Source organism: Bradysia coprophila, unplaced genomic scaffold (genome assembly GCF_014529535.1).
Source record: "Bradysia coprophila strain Holo2 unplaced genomic scaffold, BU_Bcop_v1 contig_70, whole genome shotgun sequence".
NCBI classification, from domain to species: domain Eukaryota; kingdom Metazoa; phylum Arthropoda; class Insecta; order Diptera; family Sciaridae; genus Bradysia; species Bradysia coprophila.
Window position 1 is genome coordinate 3,681,739 of NW_023503941.1, and position 19,634 is coordinate 3,701,372.

Genomic DNA, 19,634 nt, shown 5'->3' on the forward strand with positions numbered 1-19,634 from the left:
TGACCGAACGTGACCACTTTCTTCCAACTTAAACAATAAACAATAGGGCGTATCGAATTTTGCGAATGTTAAGGTCCGCGATAGCCTGTGTGTGGAAAACGTAGATCACCCAAAACTGATCTGGGGAATTTTTGAAAACAATGTTCTAGCAGAATGTAGAGCTTTGAACCACTGTTTCGATCTGAGTGAAAATTTAAATACGTCTTTCAACGTTTCGCATTAATATGCAGTTCAAAAATACCATTTCAAATCAGGCCATGGCGACAGTGGTACTCGATACAATGCAGGGCCTATTTTCGATAATTTAAATTATCGAAATTATCGAAAAATTCTCTAAATTCTCCAAAAATTATCGAAATTCTTAAATTTACTTTTGGTGAATTTTGATAATTTTTCGATAATTTCGATAACTTAAATTATCGAAAATAGGCCCTGATACAATGCTCTACGAACACTATACCGATTTGTACACGAACAAGTCTAGCGAATCATAGTCGAAATGAAATTTCAACTCATCACCAAATTTGCTTACTTTGAAAACTCTACAAAACTGCAGAAGAAACCGATGGTTCAAAAGGTGCCACTGCCGAGATTGGCCAACATCGAAAACGTGACCTTTTGGTTTTTGACTTATATTTCTTGAGAGACAGATGAGCACTACCAGTACACTAGGCAGGTTCTGGGCAACAATCCACCTGAAACCACTTTTTTTTAAATTTTTGAATGGACTTTTTAAGATCACCCACGTCGCCCACGAAGCCATTGAAGACACTGCAACCGGTACTGCTGAGTCGAGGACACCTTGGCCAGTAAGTATACATAATATTCCATGACAGTAGCAGAACTGCGGACCTTAACATTCGCAAAATTCGATACGCCCCTAAAACGTAAAACTCATACATTTTTTTATGTTGGCTCTCAAAACAGTCGGCGTATTTGCCTGTTTCCCGCTGTTTTCTGAATAGAATCAAAATGAGGTAGTGACTTTAAGTCGTGAGAATGGAGGAATTCAAAAGCTATTAATCTGGATGTAATTGTATTCTATGCATCTTCATGATCAAACATTAAACTCACTATACATTGACAGAAGCCGATAACGCATTTTCGTGGATTTGTGACATTGTATTTTGTGAGTCACTTACTGACGCTAGAATTGTTTGTCATTCATTAAAGTACAATACAATAGTTCGTCTCTATCTCGAATTGAGCGATATTAGTTTGGCAAATTTATTTTGAACAAAGAACAACCACCTGCAGGCGTCAAAGATCAATTTAATTGACAAAAATTTCTACATTTTGCGAATATATTCTACAAAAGAGGTAGGTAAACAACGTAGAGCCGAATTCGACGCTCATCAACGTACCATATCTTTTTAGAAAGCAAAGACAATGTCAATCAACCAGCACCACGCCGATGAAACTGAAGTTCTATCAGAAGATGCCAGAAATATCTGTTTGAACGCCGAGAAGGCCGATGTTCATTTCATTTTCAAATCCGGGGACGAGCATGTTCCAGCCCATAAAAGCCTATTGTCCCGCGGTAGTAATGTTTTCCAAGCGATGTTTGATGGTCCGTTGAAGGAAGAAGGTGACATCGAAATCGTCGACGCAACAGCTGAAGCGTTCAAAGAATTTCTGCGCTTCTTCTACTTCAACAAGGTCGATGTGAGCATGGAACATGTGTCGAGCGTCATGTGTCTCGGCAGAAAGTACAATGTAGCAGACTGCCAGCGGTTGTGCGTAAATTCATTGGAAGCTAGCATCACAGAACTAACTGCTACTGTCGTTCTTGGTTTGGCCATCATTTATGACGAGAAGCAGCTGCAGAAATCGTGTGAATTGATCATTGCATCCCGAACGGATGACGTTTTTAAATCCGAGAATTTTCTCGTTTGTGATCGTCGAGTGTTGGAGCACATCCTCAAAATGGATCGTCTTGCGTGTACTGAAGCGGAACTGTTTGAAGCATGTATGTCATGGGTCCGAGCGACCAGTAATGAAGATCATCTGACTAGAGATATTGTCCAAACGCACTTGGGACGGTTATTCTATGAAATTCGATTCAAAGCCATGAATTTAGAGGAATTTAGCAAACTCTTGCGTGTGTATGGCGAGCTGTTCTCTGTAAATGAATACAGCGAAATTCTTCGAGTGGCTTTCGGACAGGAAAAGAATCCAAAAATATTCCAAATGGAACAACGTTCATACGATTGGAAACACGCAAAACTAATTGTGTGTAATCGAGAAATATTGTCTAATTCAGTGTATATTTATCAAACAGTATCAGTGACACAGTTTTCATCCAATACGCGACTGTTGTTAAGATATTTTGTTGTAGACTCAATTTTCAACAACAGTGATGATCCTGTTCAAACGATTAATAATGTGGAAGCTTCTGTCATCGCCGATTCGAAAGACTTAACTCGATTCACTTGCACATTAAAATACGCAAATGAGGGATACAAGGTAGATTTTCCATATCCAATATTCATCAGGTCCAACAAATTTTATGAAATTCGGATAAAGTTTCCAACTGATGAATTCCGAAAGTCGAACTTTTTTTTGAGCTCAACGGTAGAGATGGAAAAAAATATCGTTGTCGTTTTCCGAGTTGACAAAGTGATGCATCACTTCAAAAGATCAATCATAAAATCACTTGGATTCAATTTGATGAATTAACCCACTTAAATGTCAAAATAAATGTCGTTGTCACAGCCCACTTTGTGTTTTAATTAACTTTTCAATAAATAAATTTTTGTTAAATGTCATTTGAATTAAGAAAAACACATTGCCCTTTAAACAGAACTTTTATTGAAATTTTCGTTTGATCGAGTCGAGTCGCTTGTTAAATCCGGCTGGATTTGACTTTTTTTCCATTTCACTTTCAATTTACAAATGTAAACGAGAAAACGGATAAAAGTTTAAGTTTAGTTCAGTAGTCGAGAAGTACATTACCATAGCATCTGAACCTATGGAAGTGGCAGCGCCCGGTTTTTTAACGTTACGCTTTTGCAACGGACTAACAACACTAGAACTCACACACAGCGTGAGGTATAAGATTGTGGAGATTGTTAAGTATAGTTTCCACTTAAAAAGAGCACTCCGTTTAGCCTCCGTCTACATGACAGTGGAAATTGAATTTATTTCAATTATTAATAAAATTGTTGTATTGCTTGGTCAGTAATTCAACATTGACAAAGTGTTGTATTGCTTTGACTTGACCAAAATTTTTGAAAAAATTTCTTTTATTCAACGAAGGGCGAACGAAACGTGTTACCGTTTACGATTCGTGACGAAACGTTTTACCGTTTACAATCATAATGCGGACGAACAACAGGACAAAACAATGCTGATTTCGGCGTATCACGGTAAAACGTTTCGTCACGAATCGTAAACGGTAACACGTTTCGTTCGCCCTTCGTTGAATAAAAGAAATTTTTTCAAAAATTTTGGTCAAGTCGAAGCAATACAACACTTTGTCAATTATTTCAATTTTTTACTCCGTTTACGTGACAGTTATTTTGCTCTATTTTACAACTGTCATGTAAACGGAGGCTAAACGGAGTACTCGTTTTAAGTGGAAACTATACTTTATCGTCACCACAGCAAAAATCAGCGATGGCACTGACTTCGAGTCGGTGTTGTGAGATACGAAATTCAAAAATCAAAATCATTTGTTAGAAAATTAAATTTTCGATCACCATTGTCCAGGAAAATATTGTTCGATGAAGTGACAGAAGTGATCGACTTGCCGATCAATCCACTCGATTCAAGTTTTTCAAATTTTTCATTTATCTCATGTGACTGAGCATGAAAAACTGTGGAACTAAATTTTGTCTTCTGGGATATGGAAAATAGCTTTTCTGGCCGGAAAGGCGATTGAAATGAAAAAATTCAACCTACCGAACGCTTGACCGAACGTGACCACTTTCTTCCAACTTAAACAATAAACAATAGGGCGTATCGAATTTTGCGAATGTTAAGGTCCGCGATAGCCTGTGTGTGGAAAACGTAGATCATCCAAAACTGATCTGGGGAATTTTTGAAAACAATGTTCTAGCAGAATGTAGAACTTTGAACATAAGACATTCGACCACTGTTTCGATCTGAGTGAAAATTTAAATACGTCTTTCAACGTTTCGCATTAATATGCAGTTCAAAAATACCATTTCTCATCAGGCCATGGCGACAGTGGTACTCGATACAATGCAGGGCATATTTTCGATAATTTAAATTATCGAAATTATCGAAAAATTCTCTAAATTCTCCAAAAATTATCGAAATTCTTAAATTTACTTTTGGTGAATTTTGATAATTTTTCGATAATTTCGATAATTTAAATTATCGAAAATAGGCCCTGATACAATGCTCTACGAACACTATACATTTGCACACGAACAAGTCTAGCGAATCATAGTCGAAATGAAATTTCAACTCATCACCTTACTTTGAAAACTCTACAAAACTGCAGAAGAAACCGATGGTTCAAAAGGTGCCCCTGCCGAGATTGCCCAACATCGAAAACGTGACCTTTTGGCTTTTGACTTATATTTCCTGAGAGACAGATGAGCACTACCAGTACACTAGGCAGGTTCTGGCAGGGGCGGATCCGCTTTTGCTCTGACCCAGGCGGATAGAAGAAAAAAGTTTCTGACCCAGGCGCCTTTTGTTTGAACTAAAATTTTCTATGTAAAAATCTTCTTCTGACCCCCGGCAACCGCCTCGACCGCACATAGGTGGATCCGCGCCTGGGTTCTGGGCAACAATCCACCTGAAACCACTTTTTTTTAAATTTTTGAATGGACTTTTTAAGATCACCCACGTCGCCCACGAAGCCATTGAAGACACTGCAACCGGTACTGCTGAGTCGAGGACACCTTGGCCAGTAAGTATACATAATATTCCATGACAGTAGCAGAACTGCGGACCTTAACATTCGCAAAATTCGATACGCCCCTAATACGTAAAGTCGGCGTATTTGCCTGTTTCCCGCTGTTTTCTGACTAGAATCAAAATGAGGTAGTGACTTTAAGTCGTGAGAATGGAGGAATTCAAAAGCTATAAATCTGGATGTAATTACCTTCTATGCATCTCCATGATCAGACATTAAACTCACTATACATTGACAGAAGCCGATAACGCATTTTCGTGGATTTGTGACATTGTAATTTGTGAGTCACTTACTGACGCTAGAATTGTTTGTCATTCATTAAAGTACAATATAGTAGTTCGTCTCTATCTCGAATTGAGCGCTATTAGTTTGGCAAATTTATTTTGAACAAAGAACAACCACCTGCAGGCGTCAAAGATCAATTTAATTGACAAAAATTTCTACATTTTGCGAATATATTCTACAAAAGAGGTAGGTAAACAACGTAGAGCCGAATTCGACGCTCATCAACGTACGATATCTTTTTAGAAAGCAAAGACAATGTCAATCAACCAGCACCACGCCGATGAAACTGAAGTTCTATCAGAAGATGCCAGAAATATCTGTTTGAACGCCGAGAAGGCCGATGTTCATTTCATTTTCAAATCCGGGGACGAGCGTGTTCCAGCCCATAAAAGCCTATTGTCCCGCGGTAGTGATGTTTTCCAAACGATGTTTGATGGTCCGTTGAAGGAAGAAGGTGACATCGAAATCGTCGACGCAACAGCTGAAGCGTTCAAAGAATTTCTGCGCTTCTTCTACTTCAACAAGGTCGATGTGAGCATGGAACATGTGTCGAGCGTCATGTGTCTCGGCAGAAAGTACAATGTAGCAGACTGCCAGCGGTTGTGCGTAAATTCATTGGAAGCTAGCATCACAGAACTAACTGCTACTGTCGTTCTTGGTTTGGCCATCATTTATGACGAGAAGCAGCTGCAGAAATCGTGTGAATTGATCATTGCATCCCGAACGGATGACGTTTTTAAATCCGAGAATTTTCTCGTTTGTGATCGTCGAGTGTTGGAGCACATCCTCAAAATGGATCGTCTTGCGTGTACTGAAGCGGAACTGTTTGAAGCATGTATGTCATGGGTCCGAGCGACCAGTAATGAAGATCATCTGACTAGAGATATTGTCCAAACGCACTTGGGACGGTTATTCTATGAAATTCGTTTCGGAGCCATGAACTTAGAGGAATTTAGCAAACTCTTGCGTGTGTATGGCGAGCTGTTCTCTGTAAATGAATACAGCGAAATTATTCGAGTGGCTCTCGGACAGGAAAAGAATCCAAAAATATTCCAAATGGAACAACGTTCATACGATTGGAAACACGCAAAACTAATTGTGTGTAATCGAGAAATATTGTCTAATTCAGTGTTTTTTTATCAAACAGTATCAGTGACACAGTTTTCATCCAATACGCGACTGTTGTTAAGATATTTTGTTGTAGACTCAATTTTCAAGCACAGTGTTGATCCTGTTCAAACGATTGAGTATGTGGAAGCTTCTGTCATCGCCGATTCGAAAGACTTAACTCGATTCACTTGCACATTAAAATACTCAAATGAGGGATACATTGTACATTTTCCATATCCAATATCCATCAGGTCCAAAAAATTTTATGAAATTCGGATAAAGTTTCCAACTGGTGAATTCCGAAAGTCGAACTTTTTTTTGAGCTCAACGGTAGAGATGGAAAATAATGTCGTTGTCGTTTTCCGAGTTGACAAAGTAATGCATGACAACAAAAAATCAATCATAAAATCACTTGGATTTAATTTGTTGAATTAACCCACTTAAATGTCAAAATAAATGTCGTTGTCACAGCCCACTTTGTGTTTTTAATTAACTTTTCAATAAATAAATTTTTGTTAAATGTCATTTGAATTAAGAAAAACACCTTGCCCTTTAAACAGAACTTTTATTGAAATTTTCGTTTGATCGAGTCGAGTCGCTTGTTAAATCCGGCTGGATTTGACTTTTTTTCCATTTCACTTTCAATTTACAAATGTAAACGAGAAAACGGATGAAAGTAAAAGTTTAAGTTTAGTTCAGTAGTCGAGAAGTACATTACCATAGCGTCTGAACCTATGGAAGTGGCAGCGCCCGGTTTTTTAACGTTACGCTTTTGCAACGGACTAACACTAGAACTCACACACAGCGTGAGGTATAAGATTGTGGAAATTGTTAAGTATAGTTTCCACTTAAAAAGAGCACTCCGTTTAGCCTCCGTCTACATGACAGTGGAAATTGAATTTATTTCAATTTTTTACTCCGTTTACGTGACAGTTATTTTGCTCTATTTTACAACTGTCATGTAAACGGAGGCTAAACGGAGTGTTCTTTTTAAGTGGAAACTATACTTTATCGTCACTACAGCAAAAATCAGCGATGGCACTGACTTCGAGTCGGTCTTTTGAGATACGAAATTCAAAAATCAAAATCATTTGTTAGGAAATTAAATTTTCGATCACCATTGTCCAGGAAAATATTGTTCGATGAAGTGACAGAAGTGATCGACTTGCCGACAGCGTCAATCATTGAGAGTCCTGCGAAAGAAGTCCACATATGGGATTCCTAAAACCCCCCACACATAACAAATTACTTCTCTGTTAACAGAAACTCTCTAAGTACCATTTTTCACAAGATATTTCAATTTTACTAAAATCCAATATGGCCACCGGCAACCGGCAGCCATTTTGTTAGGAGACCGAAAATATTACTGACGCTTTCCATTCATTACATTCATTAATACCTTTCAAACAAAACAAAAAATTCATGAAATTCGATCAAAATTTGCTCGACATATTGACAAAAAACACCACGTTCACTGTACTGCCGAGTAGCCGGATATGAGCTCACTCCAAGAGACCTAGCACGCGCTGTGCTAAACCGAATTTTAAAAAATTTCCCTGATTGGTACGGTCAATACCTATCTAGTAAAGCGAAAGTAGTCGAAATCCGTTCAAATTTGGCTAACCAACAAGCAAAAACGGCTTGCCGCCCTGCACCTGGCTCACACCAAGGGCTCTAACTCATTTGACGTTTCATTTGACGTGTCACTGACGAGTACAGCGTTTAAATGTCCGGAGATATCTTCGAAAAACCGTGAAGGGGCCTGGGGCCATTCAAATAGTGCGCCCGCTATTTAGTTGTCTTATGAAAGCTCAAAAATCGTTCAAAAGTCGACCAGAAAGGCGGAAAAAACGAGACTTTTCAATTTTCAATTCAAGCGTTTCTGTGACAGTAAATTCCAAGAATCGCCGTTTACCGATTAATCGATTTTCAAACTGACCGAAATTTTTCTACGAAATTTTCAGAATCGAACAATGAGTCAATAATTAATCTGGAAAATACAGAGAGCGTGCAGTAATTATTTTCCGTTCATTTAATCGTCTGGTGAGAGCTGTCAAATTTCCAAGGCTTTCCAACCTTGAACGTACAGTAATTCTTCGATAACATTGACTGGTGCATTTTTGATAGTCTTAACAAAGCTACCCATATTACCAACAGGAGAGCGATACAAAGATAGTGAACTTTGACAGTTTTAACTGAACTAATAGTAGATTACGTTGGATGCTGCGAAAGTAATTCATTACACAAGGACACAATTTTGTGATACGAGCAAACTCACGAGTAAGTTTTTGAGCAACAAGCTTCGGTAACTGTTTTCGAGGCAAGTGTAGAGTTTGCATATCTGAGCCGAAGGCGAGGTATGCAACTACACTTGTCGAGAAAACAGTTACCGAAGCTTGTTGCTTAAAAACACGAGTGAGTTTGCGAGTTCTACAAAATTGCCTGCTCATGCGAAAATTGACTATTACACGGCTGTTCTGCAGAAATTCTACATAACTTCAGTATCTCAATAAACCAACACCAACAAAACAAAAATAAATCTGTTCTTCCGATAAAACGTTTACAAACAAATCTAGTGTGCTGACGAAATCGGCTCACACGCTACACGTCTCCAAAAAAATTGATCCCGAAAACAGCACTCGTGTTACATTAGTATTGTCGCAACAGTAGTTACAATTGCGTTGGTGACATGTTGACATTGAATAGTTTTTCGCAGTTAGTATCGATGAAGACGCATTGTTTGTGCAATTATTTTGTTAGTCCTTGTTAATGTTTTCAAAAAAATGTGCAACAAAGTGTAGTGTTTGTACTATAAGCAAAAGCATTTAGTGTTACAAGTGAAAAATACAACGAAATTTGTGACCATAAAGTGTTACTTCGGAACATCAAAATTATTGTTACAATAAATATGGCCGACAATTCTGTGTTGCGAATTCTTCTAAAAGTATGTTGTAACCAGATTACTTGCGTAACCAGTTTTTCTGAAATAACTGTGTTCGTCGACCAATATTTTTATCAAAAAAATGTTATTTTAGCGACATTTCTTACATTCTTTTTCGATCGATCGATTCATTCAACAAAAAAGATAAAATGAACGCTAGGCAAATTTTACTTGAAAGAACTGTCAACTTGAAATAAAAATCCCTAGTGTAATGGATCACTTTCGAAAGGGGTAAACAGCCGTGTAATAGTCAATTTTCGCATGGGGCAGGCAATAAAAGCAATTACTGTACGCTCTCTAAATGTAGTGCAAGTTTTTGTCGTGTGATGGTCTCGTCAACTTAACCTTGGGCGTTATGAAACAAATGTTACGACCTGTTCTTAAAATACTATGGCTTGTCTTTCAACGAAACATACATGACCAAGGTCACTTTTAGTTTATTCATTTGGGTAGTCTACGCGGCAAACTGCAACAAATTTTCCGGGTTCATTGATAATTTTCATTTGAATGTTAGGCGTCTATAGATCAGTGTCAAATAGCGGTTTATTCTCTCAAAAAGTGTCAAATAAGTTGTCAATTTCACAAAGCTAACCTCAAAAGATGTTTCGTTCATAGAGCCGCCCCTTGAAATGTATGAAAATTTGTGTGGCGTCTCACCATCCAATACTTTTTTGTTCGATTTGAGGTTGTACGTACACAAAATATGGTTAATTTGCCCGATTTAACCTTTCAGAAACGGCTATCGACATCGATGACCAAAATAAGAATTTAGCTCTGCACAGCATTCCTTTATAAAGAAAATATGTGTTACAACAAATTAAGTAATAGATCTCGTATGATCCACAACGAAACACTTCAAACAAACGAAGTATCAGATTTACCAAAACTATCGCGATACGTCTGCCGTTTCTGAAAGGTTAATATGCCAGCAAAACTTTTTCCTAATTTTCCGAAATTGACTCGGTAAGTCTTGTGTGGATGTATGGAAATCTACTCCAATGCATACTTTATTAACTGGAGTACCCACTCTCCACTTAATGGCCAGAAGAAAAAAAAAATGCTTCGCTTCCACAAAATGAAATATAAATTTTAGAAGCGAGAGAGAGTATTGTTCAAATACAAAGTGAAGGATTGATAATTTTCAAGTCTAGATTGTACGTCAGTTGTGGCCGGAAACGTTGCCCTAATATGTTTATGTTAAATGAATAGCTGACAGAAGTGGAAGAGTTTTTACATGCTACATGCGTCGAAAACCGTACTTTTCATGTTTCAAGCACTACTTTCGACGCCTTCAGCATGTAAAATCCATTACATAACTCGGGATAAAAATGAAAAGTCTCGTTTTCGTGTGTTTATTGACCTCGGCTACGCCTCGGATCAACAGAATTCACACGAAAACTCTACTTTTCATCTTTTTATCCCTAGTCATGTAAAATACTATTAAAATTTTTGATTTTGTTTATCAACCAATGTTCAGAACACTTATTTTCTGTGTCAGTCGTGTCAGCTTTACTATGATAACCGTAGCGAAGATACTTTTTTTTGAATTCTATAACATAACATTAGTAGTACTAAATCTTTTGTATTGCTTCGATGACATTAGTGAATGAACAACTTGACAGCGAAAAGAGAAAACACTTTGACACTTTTGACATTTCGGCCCTGTCACAATGATACACAATTGTAAACATCATACTTTGAATATTTCTATATTTCGTACAACATAAATAAAGCCAACATGAGTGACGAGCCGACGAAAGTGAGTAACAGTTTAGTTCTCCATCAATTGAATCTAATTCCAAATTAATTCATTAGGCATCCGAGGAAGACCAAGTCAATATTGAATTCAATCGTTCATTGCTTCTCGATCAAACAGAAATCATAACTGGTGAAGAGGACGAACATGTTGTCTATTCGCAACGTGCACAGCTGTTGCATTTCTACGATTCAGCATGGCACAGGCGCGGCATTGGTCAATTGAAAATATTGAAGCACAACGAAACTGGTAAACTGCGGATTGTGATGCGTCATGAGGACACTAACGAGCCGGTTTGTTTGAATCACATTTTGAATGATGACGTGACTTATAAAGTAAAAGATGCCAAGGCATGGTGTTTTGCGGTTAATGACTACAGCGAGGGAGAATATGAATTCAGACAGATGTGCTTGCGGTTCAAAACATCGGACATTGCATTAGGTTTTAAGGCAGCCGTCGATGATGCTTTGTCTTGTTCATCCGCCGATGAATTGGTTGCTAGTGAGAGAGGAACGAGTGAGCAGAGAGCGCGAAATGAACAAAATAAAATTGAAAACGAAGATGAAGAGCGGGAGAAGGAGAAGGATGGAAATTCCTCCGAAACTCGGAAATAAATTTCATATTCTAACCGGTCGTTTTTTTCAATTGCTTTAGAGAGACAGATAATACAAGGTGTATTCGCCGTATGGGCTCGGAAAGTCCTCTAGCCGACCAGCAAATTGAAACTGTGGTGGTTTTAGTCAGTTACAAGTACACCGATCTCTGATTTTGTTTTTGTTGAAATCTTCTACTTCATTTGCTTTTACCAGTCACTTAGCTTTTCCGTTGTTGTTGATTGGCCGCTGATTCTGAAATGAATGACGTAGGCAATCTATTAGCTCAAAAATGTAATTGTCAGACTGTCAGTACGACCGTTAAGTGCCCATTCCACTAAAAAAAAGTACTCCGTGAGAGAGCCGTGAGAGAGCAATCTGTCAAACAATGGTTATTTGTGTACCTGTTTTGGACGATTGATTTTAGACAATTTCGCGGATTGTAGGCCGAACGAAGTGAGGCTTACAAGCGAAAGTGCCGTAAATCAACCGTCCCAAACAGGTGCACATGTAAGTTTTCATGCAGAGGGCCAGAAAATTGCCCTCATTTTCGGCCCCGAAGCATGAAAAGATAAATTAAAAAAATTCAATTTTGTCTCTCACACGGAGTACTTTTTTTGGTAAGAGGAAACTAAGCACTACTTCGAGTTAAAATGTGTCAACTTTGAATAAAACCTAGAATCGCACATCTAAGTTCCACCTGCTTGGCGGAACCACTGGAGTTTACCCAAATTTGCATAAACTGCAGTGGTTCCTCCAAGCAGGTGAAACTTAGATGTGCGATTCTAGGTTTTATTCAAAGTTGACACATTTTTACTCGAAGTAACGGTCGTACATTTTTGAAAAAAGGACTCTGATGAAAAAATATCATCGAAAATAAAAAACGAAACTCTCAAACGTAGGCTATAATTTCAGCTCAGTGGTGATGCCTCTTAACACAGCTCTGGTAGCAGAGCACTACTTTGAGGAATGTCAAATTTAAAGGCTTTTGTTATGAGAGCTACCAATCTTCTCTCCAACCTAACTCTCAATTATCTGTGTCAAATCTCCACCTTATTTCTTCGTACTGTACCATATTCTACACATACTACTCTCCATTTTGAGTGACTGTATAAGGATACTTGATTCGTTCACCACCCTAATGAAAGTAGTGTAATTGGAGCTACCGCTCAAACTTGTTTGTATTATGTGTGTGTAATTTCTATTGAGCCTAATAAAGCTCTCTCAATGAAAGTCCTGGAACGGAACACACGTATAATTTTAGACGATTCAATTCAACCTACCGTAACCACCAATGAATTAGCTTAAATTTCGCGTTGTAATTCTTCATCATTTCCCTTGATTGAAGATCAGGTTCTAGCAACTTAAAGTTAGTAATTGGTAACCAACGTCGGACAACATTTTTCATTCACTTCACGTACCCACTTCTCTAAAGATCTTCAAGGTGATTAAGAACGTGCTTGATGCTAGTGCTCTCTAACGTGACCAACAGGTTCTTGCAGTAAGAGATCCAAAGTCGAATTCGGTTACTCTGTTAACGGTGTTCAACTCACTCGTTCAAAAGTAGTAAAGAATTTAGGAGTCCTTATGGATGAGAAGTTGACGTTCGGTAAACATGTCGAGTGTGTGATTGCGAAATCTTATTGGATGCTTATTTTTGTGATCAGAACTTGTAAGGAATTTAAGAGCGTTAAAACGTCGAAAAGTTTGTATTTCGCGCACGTACGTTCGTACTTCGAGCATGCTTCAGTCGTTTGGCATCCGTACCAAGACACCTTTGTTGATAGAATTGAATCGATCCAGAAGAAGTTTCTGATGTTCACACTTCGGCGAACGGTGAGGCGCGACGATAACCGTATATCGACAAGTGTGAATCGATCAATGTTGAACCGCTAGCTCGACACGTAGAGTTAATGCGTGTGTTCTATTCGCTTCTGATCTTCTAAACGGAAATCTTGACGCCCCTCAAATAGAAAAAAGCTTTTCTGGCCGGAAACGCGATTGAAATGAAAAAATTTAAGCTAACGAACGTGACCAATTTCTTCCAACTTTCGTTTTTTCCTTCAAAGCCTGATTAAATACCAGTAAAGTTAGGTGGGCACCCAAAAGAGAGGTATAAGCAACGTAAAACTCATAAATTTTTTATGTTGGGTCTCAAAACAGTCGCTGTATTTACTTGTTTCCCGCTATTTTTTGACGAGAATCAAAATCAGTGAGTTGACTCTCAGTCGTGAGAATGGAGGAATGCGAAAGCTGTCAATCTGGATAAGTAATTATCTTGACAGCCTGTGCATCTCCATGATGAAACATTAAACTCACTATACATTGACAGAAGCCGATGACGCATTTACGTGGTTTTGTGACATCTGACATGTCATGACATATGCGTCACCTTGAAATTCATCAAAGTACAATTGTTCGTCGCTATCTCGAGTTGAGCGATAATAATTTGCCAAATTTAATTTGAACAAGGAACATCCACCTGAATTCGATCACGATCATTACGTCAACGATCAATTTAATTGACAAAAAATTCTCAATTTTCTGGATTTATTTTACTGAAAGGGTAGGTAAACAATTCTAACAACGTTCAGCCGAATTCGACGCTCATCAACGTACGATTTCTTTCTAGACAATCAAAGACAATGCCAATCAACCAGCACCACGCCAATGAAACTGAAGTTCTATCAAAAGTTGGAAGAAATCTGTATTTGAACGCCGAGAAGGCCGATGTTCATTTCATTTTCGAATCCGAGGACGAGCGTGTTCCAGCTCAAAAAAACATTTTGTCCAGCGGCAGCGATGTTTTCGACACGATGTTTTATGGTCCGTTGAAGGAAGAAGGTGACATCAAAATCGTCGACGCAACAGCTGAAGCGTTCAAAGAATTTCTGTGCTTCTTCTACTTCAACAAGGTCGATGTGAGCATGGAACATGTGCCGGACGTCATGTATCTCGGCAGAAAGTACAATGTAGCAGACTGCCAGCGATTGTGCGTAAATTTATTGGCAGCCAATATCACAGATCAGACTGTGATTTCCACTCTCAGCCTGGCCATCATTTATGAAGAGAAGCAGCTGCAGAAATCGTGTGAATTGATCATTGCATCGCTAACGGATGAAGTTTTTATATCCGAGAATTTTCTCGTTTGTGATCGTCGAGTGTTGGAGCACATCCTCAAAATGGATCGTCTTGCATGTACTGAACAGGCACTGTTTGAAGCATGTATGTCATGGGTCCGAGCGACCAGTAATGAAGACCATCTGACCAGAGATATTGTCCAAACTCATTTGGGACGGTTATTCTATGAGATTCGATTCGGAGCCATGACTTTGAAAGAATTTGGCGAACTACTGCCTGTGTATGGCGAGTTGTTGTCCGCAAATGAATACAGCGAAATTTTTCGAGTGTTTTCCGGACAGGAGATGAAGCCAAAAATATTCCAAATGGAACAACGTTCATACGATTGGAAACACGCAAAGCTAATTGAGTGCGATCGAAGTTCAAATGATAGTTTTTTGAGGATACTTCAGTCAGAATTTGTCACACAGTTTTCATCCAATACCAGGCTGTTGTTGAGACATTTTGTCATTGCCCCAATTTTGACCGACAGTCGTGATCCTGTTCAAAAGATTGAGAATGTGGAAGTAACTGTCATCGCCAATTCGACAGAAATAACACAATTCATTTGCGCATTAGATGGGGAATACAAGGTATATCTTCCATCACCGATATCCATCACGGCCGAAAACATTTATGAAATTTGGATAAAGATTGCTGATGAAGACCGAATATCGTACTCGTTTTTGAAATCAACGGTAGAGATGGAAAATAATGTCGTTGTACGTTTCCATAATATGTCATACATAGGATCACTTGGATTTAATTTGATGAATTAAATAAGAATTAATTCATTCATTCAAATGTCATAATAAATGTCATTGCAGCCCGATTTGCTTTTAATTAACTTTTCAATAGATCATCAAGTCCAAGGTTATTCGAAATGTCAAAAAACATCCACAGAGAACCCTAGCTGCCCTAGCCTCAACGTATGTGCGTGCAGTGAAAATGAGCAGGCATTTGCCTATGTTTGAAAATAGAAACAAATGTTTTAATGGTTTTCATGGTTTTCTTGTAAAATAATGAGCTTAAACACTTATGCCAAGGAGAAATTTATTGGTTCACCGAGGAAAAAGAATCCCTCGATTTCCCATTAACAATACAATAAAATGTCACGACTCGTGTGAATTACGGCCCTCGCTTCGCTCTGGCCGCAAACTTCACACTCGTAAAATTTTTACAATATTCTCTTTGATTCATTTAATTCCATGAATTAAAAAAAAAATCTTCAGAAATTAATTGAGATAGTTCATCTTATTTGCCTGTAAACATTTTTAATTAAAGTGTGCTAATTTGATAACAGGCATTTCGCTGGCTTAAGATGTGGTTGTAAAGGGAGTAAAAAACTACTTCTTTGATAAATGACAAACAACTTGAAAGTCAACTATTAAATTTGATAGTCAACTATCTGAAGTTATCGTGCCCTCAACGATTTTTTGTTACCCACATTTAACGTTTTTCATAGCATTTCATACATTTTCAATCACAGTGAACCTTTTTGTTTCCCACATTTTTCGGTATTTTCTGGTGTAAGTCCCTGACTTTCAGTCAAGGCAATTAGTAAATTGTAATCGACCAATGGTACAAAACTTTATTTTACCTTCTTAAGAAGATGAGAGTGTACTAGTTGTACACACGCAACACTTGTTTGAGAGTCTGAATATTTGAATTTCGTTGGCTGAAAAAGACAAGACATCGGATCGTGAATTCGATTTGAATTGCGTCAGTTCGTGAACTCGATTCGACTTTCGTTGGCTGAAAGAGGCAATACCTCAATTGACGTCGGTTCGTGAACTCAGTTTACGATGGAATTTACGCGGAATTTTTGTAAATCCAGAACGATTGGTGATGAGACCTCAACTTATGAATTTGCAACTCCGGAATAGCTGGTGAGGAGACCTTGCTTGTGAAATTATGTGGCGACGCGAAGTCTTTAAAGTTGCAGTGATTTAGTGATTTTTGAGTTTTCAGTGGTTTTGAGGGAAAGGGAAGGGAAAGATTTTGCCGGAATGCGGAACGCTCATCATTTCATTGCATTCGTTGCATTCAAATTGTATAACTCGACACATGCTTTGTTCTAAGTGAAGGATAGGCAGCACTACATACCTTGTTCTAAATGAAGGATGGGTAACATAACATACCTTAGTCTTAAAAAAGGCGAGTAACGCAACATTCGTTTGTTCCTAATTTAGGAATGACTACACCACATACCTTGTTCTAAGTGAAGGATGGGTAACATAACATACCTTGTGTCTTAAAAAAGAACGGGTAACACTACTACACGCTTTGTTCTGAGTGAAGGATGGGCAACACCACATACCCTGTTACATGTGATAAATGGGTAAAACACTTTTCTGATTAAATTTTGTCCAAGTTTGGGTCACTTCACTAACTGAATCAGTATTCTGACAGGATCAGTACGTTGACAAAAGGAATTTTTTCGTTTTCCGTTTTTCTTTCTGTTTTCGTTTTTGTTTTTTTTTTTGGTTTTTCGTTGTCGGGTTTTTCTCCTTTTTGGATTAGTGGTCGTGCAGTTTTTGTTAGTGTCAGTGTCAATGTTTTTAGTTTGTGTGTTTTTGCGGTTTTCTGGTTTTCTGGTGTGGAAAGCGAGTGAGGTGATCCGTGTGTGAGCTGGTGGTGTGAGTGATTTTTAGTTAGTTTGTTTTTACGTAGGTTTTTGTTCCGTGTTTGTTTTTTGATTGAAATGAATTTTCTCTTTGTTGAGCTACGTTTTGTGGGTACATTTTCGTAGTAGCTTCTCACTAAGTTTCGAAATTTCCATCGAAAGGTGGCAGAACTTTTATTGTAAATTTTCAAATTACTAGTTCAATCAGAAAATTTGCTGCTGTCTCGTGCAACGGACCAGTGGAAACGACTGAAGATGGTTAGACTACGCTAACCTCTGACCGCCACTGGTTCCGGAGGTCGAAACAGCATTTTATCTCCACTTTCGCTTCACGCGATCCATGGGAAAGGGAAGAGTAATTGTGCTCTGTTTGTTTGTTTGTTTGTTTTGGTGATTGTTCTGCATATTAGATAACGCCACCCCTGGAGTTAGTCTGGCTTCCAGGTAAAATAAAGTTTTGTACACCATTGGTCGATTACAATACTGCTGTCTCGTGTAACGGACCAGTGGAAACGACTGAAGATGGTTAGACCACGCTAACCTCTGACCGCCACTGGTTCCGGAGGTCGAAACAGCATTTTATCTCCACTTTCGCTTCACGCGATCCATGGGAAAGGGAAGAGTAATTGTGCTCTGTTTGTTTGTTTGTTTTGGTGATTGTTCTGCATATTAGATAACGCCACCCCTGGAGTTAGTCTGGCTTCCAGGTAAAATAAAGTTTTGTACCATTGGTCGATTACAATATAAATGTTTCCATTGAATTTTATTCAATACAGAGCCGTAGCTAGCCCTCGCAGTCAGGAGAGGCATACGGGGCTCATCATGCTGCATAGCTCGTTGTAACTCTTCATCACTTTCACAGGTAGAATCAACAAGCTGAAGGGCTGCTCCTTGGCAACTAGAGCGCTCAGTAAAACTAAACTGAGTACCGACAAAACGTGACCGTTGACATCGTTCTGTTCGGAGATTAAAACACAAAATTTCATTCCAATTATCGCATATATTTTACGGATTTTGGGCTCATTTTCAAAACGCTGTTTAGTACAATCTCTGATAGATAGCAAGTAGAGACGAAATGTTACCAGTTGCTCTGTTGAAAAACATTATTTCCACTTTGTACGAGCCAGGATCAACATATTTAGAGATGATTTTTTTGTCAAACGGGAACGGTTTGAGGGTATAAACTCCCTAAAAGTTGTAGAATTATACACGAATTCTACACTCATTCGTGTCTATCCTTCTCATCAATTACCTTCTTCCACGTTTCACAAAGAAGAACTCCGTTCTCTCGCTTCGGTAGATTCGAATATGCGGCCAGCTCCTTCTCGAGTAATCGAAAATAGACTGCATCAAAATATTGACAACAATTGTCTCGTGCAATTTTGAAAGGCATGAGAGTGTACTGATTATTGCCTTGCCGGCTGAAGGAAATTCTACCCTCGCACTGTGAAGTAAATACGAAATTAGGCAAAACCGTTTACCGTTTTCGATTGTGGTCATCGCGTCAGCTCTTTTTAACAATTTCTCGGGCACATAAAGATCGGAACAGATCAAAATTCAGGTCGTACAAAACTAGCCCAATCATTTTGGTAGAGTACGGGTGGAGATCAAACGGTACATCATGATTTGAAGCTGAAGCATGTGGCTATCCATTACATACACATGTTGGAACTACAGTACCGAACGTATTCGACGCTCAGCCTCTAAATAGGTCAGCTTCAGGTTTAAATCTGAATTAAATTTGGGTCTCAACCTGAAGCTTACCTATTTAGCGATTGAGCGTTGAATACGTTCGGTACTGTAGTTCCAACATGTGTAATGGATAGTTACATGATTCAGCTTCAAATCATGATACTGTTTGATCTCCACCCGTACTCTACCAAAATGATTGGGCTAGTTTTGTACGACCTGTTCCGATCTTTACGCGCACACAATGTTAGTGGATATTGCATTATATTAGCCCTAAACGCTTTTACGAATACGAATCTTTTAAGTTTCGTTTCTGTGTCGGATCAGGCAGGATCGAGCTTGCAAAAGCTCTAACAAGTTCTTTTATCGAAATTTTAAACTTGAAATCAAGATAATCCACGCCATCCACGCCATTAGTCGTATAAATTTATACGTCAGAGAGAGCTTTTTAGCCCCGTACGAAGTACGAAGGGGCTTATAGGATTACGATGCCGTGTGTAATTGATGGAATTCGAAGCAGACGGTAAGGGCAAAGTGTTTGCCTATGTTCATAGATAACGAATCCGCAATAAAAATTTTGTCCGTCCGTCCGTCCGTCTGTCACGTCGATATTTTGAGTATAT

At 38.5% G+C, this 19,634-nt stretch overlaps 3 protein-coding genes across 3 annotated transcripts; all 3 read left to right on the plus strand.

The window, feature by feature from the left end:
- The first annotated feature begins 1,389 nt into the window (after positions 1 to 1,389).
- On the plus strand, positions 1,390 to 6,721 carry LOC119083919. The gene is made up of 2 exons (XM_037193731.1): positions 1,390 to 2,466; positions 5,420 to 6,721. The coding sequence occupies exons 1-2, from the start codon at positions 1,390 to 1,392 to the stop codon at positions 6,719 to 6,721; spliced, it is 2,379 nt and encodes a 792-aa protein (XP_037049626.1).
- Positions 6,722 to 10,888: 4,167 nt separating this feature from the next.
- Positions 10,889 to 11,597, plus strand: LOC119083920 (E3 SUMO-protein ligase RanBP2-like). The gene is made up of 2 exons (XM_037193732.1): positions 10,889 to 10,986; positions 11,043 to 11,597. The coding sequence occupies exons 1-2, from the start codon at positions 10,966 to 10,968 to the stop codon at positions 11,595 to 11,597; spliced, it is 576 nt and encodes a 191-aa protein (XP_037049627.1). The 5' UTR covers positions 10,889 to 10,965.
- Positions 11,598 to 14,221: 2,624 nt separating this feature from the next.
- Positions 14,222 to 15,475, plus strand: LOC119083921 (BTB/POZ domain-containing protein 3-like). The gene has a single exon (XM_037193733.1). It carries the CDS (start codon positions 14,222 to 14,224, stop codon positions 15,473 to 15,475), a length of 1,254 nt encoding a protein of 417 aa, XP_037049628.1.
- The last annotated feature ends 4,159 nt before the right edge of the window (positions 15,476 to 19,634 follow it).